Source organism: Arachis hypogaea, chromosome 16 (genome assembly GCF_003086295.3).
Source record: "Arachis hypogaea cultivar Tifrunner chromosome 16, arahy.Tifrunner.gnm2.J5K5, whole genome shotgun sequence".
Classification (NCBI taxonomy): Eukaryota; Viridiplantae; Streptophyta; class Magnoliopsida; order Fabales; family Fabaceae; genus Arachis; species Arachis hypogaea.
This window is the reverse complement of record NC_092051.1, coordinates 28027182-28036571: the sequence shown is the minus strand read 5'-3', so window position 1 is coordinate 28036571 and position 9390 is coordinate 28027182. Positions and strand designations below refer to the sequence as shown.

Sequence of the window (9390 nt, the reverse complement as noted above, 5' to 3'; positions counted from 1 at the left end):
GCAACTTCTAATTATGTTTATCCTTATCCCATCTTGGCGAGAAAAACTTGACAATGCACCGGAGACTCTTGGAATATGGAATATTCCTAATAAAAAGAAGCAGAAATTCTATTGCTCTTTTGTCTTGAGAAGACAGTTCCATTACAAGCAAAAAATTTTCTATACAAGAAGCAACATTAACATAATAGGGTATTTAAAGATGTGGTCCACAGATAAAAAGATTTGTCTCAACTATCTTGCCAAATATCTTACTTTTTGCAATAACCCTGATATCTATACGCTATCAGGAATTATTGAAGGACTTTCTCTTTCACAAGAAGAGGATAGTTCGAGTTCCTCCAAAACAATATAAGAAGAGTTAAGAAAATTTCAAACTAATTTCTTTACTGGATCAAACTCTTTTCCAACACCATCACTTGCTCAAAACTCAAACCCATGGGATAATCCACCGCTTTCTCATAACACTTACAATTATAAAGAAGAATCGGATGCAAGAGTTTATTCACTCTTATCTAGCCCAACACACGTGATGCAGGAATTGATGATGACACTGAAAAACCAGCTGAAGAACCATTAACTGCATACAAACGACTTGTTGATTACTATTTTCATCAAGAAGATGAGACCATATTTGCTCCACATATAGAACACATAGATGACATTATAGAGCATGAGTTAATCACTAAGTTCTGATCCTTAGTCAACAAATAATTATGAGTGTGTAATAAATATGTAAGGCAACTACTCAAATGAAGATGCTAAAAACATCTTTTTATAAAGATTCTTGTGTTAAAAGTGTACTTTGTTTGTTTAGCCACACTTTAAAAAAAATAACACTTTTATAACACATCAAAATCAAACCATACATTTCATCATCTAATGGTAAAAAAGAAGCATCTTCATATGAAGACAATAATAAAATCTTTATGGTAGTATCCACCAATATGTAATAATGGAGTTGATAGGATCCTTATCCTTATTCTCCATGTATCTGTATCTTAGTAGTTTGTCTAAAGTTACTTGTCCTTATATAATGATGTAGCAGGAGATAAGATTCCTTCTTATCTACCACGTATTTTGTCTTTGAATTTGGATCCTCTAAATTTTAGATTTTCACTTTAGAGAATAAAATGAGATTTCTCATTATTGAATATTTTTTCTCACATGTTTTCTCTTGGTCCCACCTATAAAATAAATAATAATAGATCATACTTCACTCTTTAAAGTGAAATTCAAAATTTAGAAGATCCAAATTCTTTGTCTTTATTAGAAGAAAACCTCTATATATAGAGGCATCCATCCTTGTAAAAGATCAACTCAGTTTCAATAAAATCTATTGTGAAATATTCATCATGAATACTTGTTCCTGAATGAGCTATTTTTCTCAACTAATCTAAATATTAGCAATTAAATTTAGTCATCAATATATTTATGTATAAATACATATGTAGTTTAATTTATTTTTAATATGTATTTATATTCCAATATGATTTTATACTAGTAGCTGATCTTACTGACTGATTTTGATGTAAACGTAATATGGTTAATTTAATTTTGAGGAGTGCTAGGGGGCCAACAACTTTTGTGATTTGTAGCCATCAAATAGCCATCAATAATGATTTTAATGGTGCGAGATTGATGTGAAATTTCATCCAATGGCTCACTTTTCTTTGCTGGTTACATGCTGGCCAAAATTTGAAAAAGTTGCTTGCCCTAGACTTTTCCTTTAATTTTAGGTGTATTTAAGGCTTATATTAGTTTGAAGGTTTAATTACTCTGTTGGTCCCTATAGTTTCACCAAATTTTTAATTAGGTCCCTATACTTTTTTTCCTTTCAATTGGATCCCTACACTACTATAAATTTGAAAAAGTTGCTTGCCCTAGACTTTTCCTTTAATTTTAGGTGTATTTAAGGCTTATATTAGTTTGAAGGTTTAATTACTCTGTTGGTCCCTATAGTTTCACCAAATTTTTAATTAGGTCCCTATACTTTTTTTCCTTTCAATTGGATCCCTACACTACTATAATTTTGTAATTAAGTCCTTCCTAGTGTAAAAAATATTAGAGTTAACTGAATATTTATTCGCAAATTGAAGGTATTTATAATTAAAAACTTAATTAAATCTTTGACCGCATGCATTCTGGTAAAATTATGTTAATTTTAACATTTTTAACATGAAAAGGACGTAATTACAAAATTAAAAGCAGTGTAGAGACCCAATTGAATGGAAAAAAACTATAGGGACCTAATTAAAAATTTGGTGAAACTATAGGGACCAACAGAGTAATTAAACCTAGTTTGAAAGATGGTTATCTTTTCCATATCTCATAAAAGATTTGTTTTAGATGGAATTATCCTATTTCGCACCTCATCTTAATTCCTTTGTGTGAATTTTGTTATTTAGCTTCCCTCTCGCGCTTATCTCCCAGCAGAAATTGCACAAGCATGGAAGAACAAAGGGATACATATAGGAAAGAAGATAAAAAGTATAAATCCAACACCACTTACAAAAGAAAATAGAACATCACACGCACAAGATACATTCACAAAAGAATTAATAATAAAAGAAAATGCACTCCTAAGAAGAACACATGAGGAACATAGTTGGATTTAGAAGAAGCAGCACCCCTCAATCAAATGAACCAACGCATGATTTCTCTTTCAGTTTCATCTCACCTGTACCCCTCTCTTCTACATGCTCTCTGTGCTATTCCTTTAAAGGAAGTTGCAGAGCCAGTATCCTCAGAAGTCCCCATAACATTCCAGTAAGTCCCTACAGTGCCTATAATAGCCTCCTCATCTGGGCTTCGACTTGCCAACTTCCTTGGCAAACAAGAAACTGAAAACTGTTTGAGCTCTTCAGCTGTCAATGCACCTAAAATTGGCCTGTCTTCATGGCTTATCACTGAATTCGAGCCTTGTGAGCTCGCGGGAGTATCCACATACAGACCAACCGAGCTAGCCTTCTTAACAGGCGTAGCTTCTGATGAATCCAACCAATTAGAAAGGCTGGCATCAACTGCAATTTCCTGGCTCAACAACTTCTTTGATGGATCAGTTTTAGATTTATCCCTGAAACTTGGTTCTGCATTCAATCCAACCCAAGACTCTTCACTTGAAACACAATTCTCTTTCTGAGACCTTAATGGTGGTGTTCTTTTGGCCTTAACTGCTTTCCACTGACTCAGGTTTTCAACCGGGTTCAGCACAGGATGAACATAACCACTTCTATCCCGAGCATTCGGATTCAAGCCAATTGACTTCAAATCGCTATCACAATTTAGCATCGGATTCTCCACTTCCTCGACAAACACTTGATTCACAGAAATTCTTGGCCTTGAGCATATTAGTCCATCTTCAAAGTCCTCTCCAAATTCATCATATTCTTCTCCCATGCCACCATCACCATCTTCATCATCATCATCAGTAAGATCACTATCCCAGTAATCCATTTCTTCATCTTCTTCTTCATCACTATCTCTGCAATTTTGGTATCTATGGTTTGTTGAGTAAGACCCGGCCAAAGTCACCGAACTATTTTCTTCAGAGCAAGACCTTTTCTGGCTTGATGCTTCCAAATGTTCTTCTTCTCCACATTCTTCTTCACTCTTCTTCTCTGGCTGGAAATCATCAACCTCATCCACCAAAACAGGCTCATAGGTTTTCACATTGGTATCAAAAGTTACTTTCTTTCTAGTGCTGGTATTCAGGTTCAAATTCAAGTTCACCTGCTCCTCAGGTTTAATCCTAAATCCAACCAAAACCCTTCATTTAACTGAGTTATCAACTCCAAATCCAACACTAATAACAAAAAGTAGCATGCATTGTTATAAACAAAAATAGAAAGCTGGAAACTAATTAACTTACTTGACTTGTGATGAAGTACTAAGTCCGCTTTTGGAATGATCTTGAAGAAAAGATACAATTTGTTGCTCCCGGCTGCTACAATCACCTTGCTGCAACAGCATTGTGATTGATTCAATTAAATCATAGAAACACTTAAAAAAAGGGGAAAGAGGGGGGGAGGAAACAAAAGGGTGATGGAATTTGAGAACAAAATGAAACCTTGCGTCTGTTTCTTGTGCGTCTGGCATCCTTGGTGGAACCGAAACAACCAATGAAGCAACCCATCACTGTGTCTTTCTATGTCTTTTCAATGTGGATGAGAAAAGAGCAAAGCCTCAAGAAACGGGAGCTTCTTCAATGGGTTTGCTGTTCTTCATTACATCACATGCGAAAGAGAGAGAGAGGATTGTGCAGTGATAGTGAAGATTGAATGTAATGCCCCCTTTTCTTGTTTTGTTTTTTATTTTTTACTTTATTTAAGAAAAGTGGGAAGTGACCGTTAGGATAAAAACAGAGTTGTTTGTGGATTGTGATGACAGGCTGTAAATGGCATTTTTGTTATTATTATTGTTAATATTGTTTTTCATTAGGTTTTGGGTTTATGTCTGAAACCTAAGTTGATCTTGTGGTTTTCAAGGACATTGGGAAAATATCGTAACCGTTAGCGCTGTCTGACACTCATTATAGGATCCTTGGCACTTGGCAATATGGATGCGATTACAACGTTGTTCCTTTGTCCAAAAATTTTTTTAGAAGAAAAATAAATTCTTGACTCTTATATTTCTTCCACATTTTGGATACCAGAACCAAAAAATTATGAAATACGGACGACACTTTTTTATTTATGGTGTCTATGTATTGGACATATTATTCATTAATATTTGTTCGATATTCATGTCTTTTGTATTTAACTGTATTTTAATAAAAATTAAAAAAAAATTTGAACATACTTAAACACACTTAAATATTATCATATATCAACGTGTCTAATTTTATTCTTAATATGTATTTTTAAAATGAGTTTAGAAATAGTATATATGATTAATTATTAAAACAAAAAATATTTTAAATATTTTATATAATTAAAAAATATTAAAAATAATTAAAAAATAAATTTATGTTAAAAATTTAATAAAATATTAAAATATCATTATAATTTATCTAAAAAATATTTTATATTTTATATATGTCATGTTTCTATATATTATAAAAACTTTAAATTTATATGTCTATGTGTTTTGTATTGTGTCATATTCTGTCTGTATCAATGGCTATATATCATTACTAAAAAATTTTATAAAAAGATTTTACTATGCTCCTCCTTTTTTCAAGAATAATCAAGAATAAATTTCGTCTAACTTTAGAGGTATAAATTAAGAATAAGATAAAAATTAATCTTCACTTTTTAGAGGATTTAAAATTTAAAATTTTAAAAATTAAAATTTATAATTTATGTCTTAAAATTTAGAATTTAAAATATAAAGTAACAAATAATAAAAATTAAAATTATAGAATTGAGAGAAAAAATTAAAATGGCTAAAAAGATCATTCCAATAAAATGAATTAATATTTATTGAAAAATAATTAGCTCTTTAATTGAATTGATTAATTATTAAAAAAATTTTACTAACAAATATTAAAAAAATATTAAATATATTCAAAATCGAAAGTCTGTATTAACTATTAAGATTATTTACTTATAAATAGTGTAAAAAATTGGCATATAGGATGCATGTTAAAAGACAATAAGTGAACTAGGGTTCGTTTAGGAATTTTTAAAAATAATTTGTTTGAGCTTTTGACTTATGAAAAGTAGTAGTATTAATGTCTGGTGTAATTTTCAAAATCAAGTTGCAGTTTTTTAAGAAGCTATTTAAGAACTTATAGAGAAGTTAAAAAAAAACGACTTCACTCATAATACTACTACTTTTAGAACTAAAAACTCAAACACAAAATAATTTATTTATAAGTTACTTTTATTATAGTTCTTTATTATTTAAACTATTTTTTCAAAAGAAACTTAATTAAGTTGTTTATCTAAACTGGGGTTTAGTCTTTTAACATAAAAGATTTCATATTAATAAGAGTAAACTAGCATTTGTACCTATGAAAGTTCAGAACGCTGATAAATCTACCCACGAATAAACAAAACTACCATTTCTACCCATGAAAGATGGACTTTTGCTAATAAAACTATCCGAATCCTAAAAAATTATTTGAAATCTCCAAAATACCCTCTAATATAACCTAACTCTAACTTCTCTTTTTACTCCACAGTACCATTCTCACCTAAATCCTCCCTTGCCGCCACTCTCATCCCCAACCATCACCACCACTAACATTATCACCGTCAAAACCATCCCTTTCTCCTTTTATGCTGCCCTATACACCAGCGAACTCAATGACATTTCTCGCCGTTTATCTTCACACCGTGACAGTTCCATTTGCTGCTTCAAATTCGAAGAAGATGAATTCGAACCTTGCCTCTTTACTCACAAACCTTCCATGTTGATTGCATCGATGCTTGGCTTCATTTCCACACAAGCTGCCCTTTCTGCCGCGCTGGGGTTCTCTCTGCCGCGCTGGGGTTTGCTCCCATGTTCGCCGTCAGGATCTGACCAAGTCTTGACGCCGACGAATATGGCTCAAAATCAACAGGAGAAGTAAGGGATTGGACCCTAGTTGCAAGGAGAAGAATTCGATTCGGTCGAAGGGGAGTGGAGCACGGTAGATTTCGATAGATTTTCATAGGAACGGAAAAACCTAGAATGAATGAAAAGAGAACTGTGAGGTTGAGGATGAGGCACTTGAAGTCGGGTTTGGTTGTTCGTATGGTATTAGGGTTGGGAATAGATTTCTGCATCTGAAATTGCAGAGTTTCTTCTTCTGCGGGCTCTGGGTTTAATGGAAAATTGGATATCTCCACCATTGTTACACCAATTGAGGTTGTGAATTCTAACTCTAGTCTCTGGGTTTTGTATATTCAAACTCTGGCATGTGCTTAAGTTGGCTGAACTGGGTGTTTCATGATGGGTAAAGTTTTGTGCTTATAGATGAAGGTTGGGAACCGATCTGGGAGTAATAGAGGTGGTGATGGTGGTGGTGGTGACGGTGGTAATGGTGGTGAAGAAGAGTTTGAGTAGTGGTGAGATTTGAGATTAGAAAAGTGGTGATAAAGATAAGGGTAATTTAGGAATTTTAGGTGATTTGTTAGTGTTTGGATAATTTTATTGTGCGGAATCCATATTTCATGGATACAAATAGTAATTTCCTTCTTTTATGGATAGATATGTCAGCATTTTTAATTTTCGTAGGTACAAATGGTAGTTTACTCTATTAATAATCTTAACAAGTACATTAACTAAATGCATAATATAAAGAAAATTAAATGACTAGACTTTGTTCCAATGCTCTGAGTTATTTATTAATTACTCTTCAAGTATGTGCTCATTAATCACTATTTAATTATAGATTGCCAATTAAAACATTAATATCATTAGATATTCTTTAAATTTATTTTTTAAACAGTTTTTTATTATACAAATTTAAAAAAATTAAAATAAACATATCCAAATAAATTTAATATTTTTAATTTAAAATATAAATTCAAAAAATAGTTTAAATAAAACTAAAATTTAACAATTTAATTTTAAATTTTTTAAATTCTAACACATCCCAAAATAACCCTTAAATATTTCAAAATACATGTTTCATTCCATTAAACCTTTCACTTCCGTAAAACCTAGATTTGCAACGCCTTGCACTCCTCCTCTATTGCCACACTCTTTCCCCACCCCGCGCTCCTCCCTCGCACCGCACTCCTCACCCGCCCTCTCCTTCGTCATGCTGTGCTCTTTTTCTGTCCTGTACTCCTTCTATCTTCGCCACGTTCTTCTGTCAGGTTCATCAAAACGGTCTTTTTTGTCGCGCTTCTCTGCCGAAATTTGGATGTGTAATGCGTTCTTTATTTTTTCCGTCTCTTCTAGTAAAAAAATTATATCTTTTTAATTTATGCTTTTATTTGTATTTGAGGAAGAAAGTTTCGTTCTTATAAGAATGGCTTTGAAGCTGTTATAACTAAATAATAAACAATAAGTGCTATTTTTAAATCTATATTTTTATAATTTTTTATAATTTTGGATGTATTTACAAAATATTTAGTTTGTTATTTGTTATTTTGGATGTGTTTAATTACTTAATTTTACCAAAAAAATTATATTAGATGTATCTTCGGATGTGTTTTAAAAATATTTTATTTATTACTTATTATTTTAGATGTGTCTTGAATATAATTAAAAAATTATACCATAAATCAAATCACTTTTTTTCAAAAGATACTATTAAAATACTACAAATAAGGCATTCTTAGTCTTTCATATCTACTCTAATAAAATATTATATCTTTTTAATCTATATTTTTATTTGTATTTGAGAAAAAAAGCTTCATTTTTGTAAGAATGATTTTGAAGCTATCATAGTTAAACAAAGGGCAATTTACTTGAATAAAATGAAAGGGAGATTTGTTTACTCAAATGCAACAATTGCAATTCCTTTACCTGCGTGTCCTGATTCATTATTATGTAAATCGTGGTAAGTTACCACGTTTTACAATTTACAGATAAACCGTGGCAGGTAAGCACGGTTTATGAAGTGAGACGAAATAAGCATAAACCGCGGGAAGTAACCACGGATTATGCGTGGAGTAATATAAATACATAATTCATGTTAAGTCTTGACGGATTTCATATGTGGTGGGCCAAAATTTATGAAACTCTGACAGTTTGAGAGAGAATCAGGGGAAGTCTTTGGGTCACTACCACAAAAACGGGATTTAGCCACCAAATTTTAACTACAAACACTAAATTGTGATAAAAATAAATGAGCGTGTCTTCTATTTATCACGAAACATTGTCACATTGGCTAAAATTTAACATTTTGCCACAAACAATATTTTTCGTAGCTGTACTTTCTGCTTACATTAACGTGACTATCCTGTCTTGAATAAATTAATTTTTTAAATAACTTTATTAATGTATAGTATCATTTTTTTAAATATTCTGACATTAAAACATATTTATGAAATTAAATCTAAAAATATAAAAAAATAAATTTAGATAAAATAAAAAATTATAAAAATAAAAATAATATTCTAATATTTGAGTTAATTATAAAGATAAAATTTATTTAGCTAAAATAATATAATAAAAAGTTCAATAATTTTTAAGTATAAAAAAATTTTAATTTTTATTAAAAATAAATTATTTTATCATTTTTTGAATTAAAAAAAAATAGGATAAGTTAAAAAAAATTTAGTCTTTATTTACATAATTTAGTACTCACTGTATATTTTTGTGAGTACTGTACTCTTATTATATGCATAATTATCTTTTTAAAAATTATTTTGTAAAATTATGAATTAAATTTTTTATTTATACTATTATTTAATTGGTATATTCTATTAATTAATTATTTTACAATTATTTTTAGTTATAAAAAAATTAATACTAATTAATTTATAAGTCACTTATATAAAAGTTTGCAAT

General features: G+C 30.6%; 1 protein-coding gene across 2 annotated transcripts; it reads right to left on the bottom strand.

The window, feature by feature from the left end:
* Positions 1-2449: 2449 nt before the first annotated feature.
* On the bottom strand, positions 2450-4422 carry LOC112758765 (uncharacterized). Of its 2 annotated transcripts, none has more exons than XM_025807507.3 (3): positions 4067-4422; positions 3869-3957; positions 2450-3766 (listed from the first exon to the last, which is right to left on the bottom strand). In XM_025807507.3, the coding sequence occupies exons 1-3, from the start codon at positions 4130-4132 to the stop codon at positions 2674-2676; spliced, it is 1248 nt and encodes a 415-aa protein (XP_025663292.1). In that variant the 5' UTR covers positions 4133-4422; the 3' UTR covers positions 2450-2673. The 2 variants fall into 2 exon arrangements, with proteins under 2 accessions (XP_025663292.1, XP_025663293.1); XM_025807508.3 differs by having other exon boundaries at positions 2450-3748; positions 4067-4325.
* Positions 4423-9390: the final 4968 nt, after the last annotated feature.

Coding starts and splice junctions, on each gene's coding strand:
- LOC112758765 (XM_025807507.3), bottom strand. CDS start 4,132: ATGGGTTGCTTCATTGGTTGTTTCGGTTCCACCAAGGATGCCAGACGC. Junction 3,958..4,066: donor GCACAAGAAACAGACGCAAG/GTTTCATTTTGT, acceptor ATGCTGTTGCAG/CAAGGTGATTGTAGCAGCCG. Junction 3,767..3,868: donor AGTACTTCATCACAAGTCAA/GTAAGTTAATTA, acceptor AGTTAAATGAAG/GGTTTTGGTTGGATTTAGGA.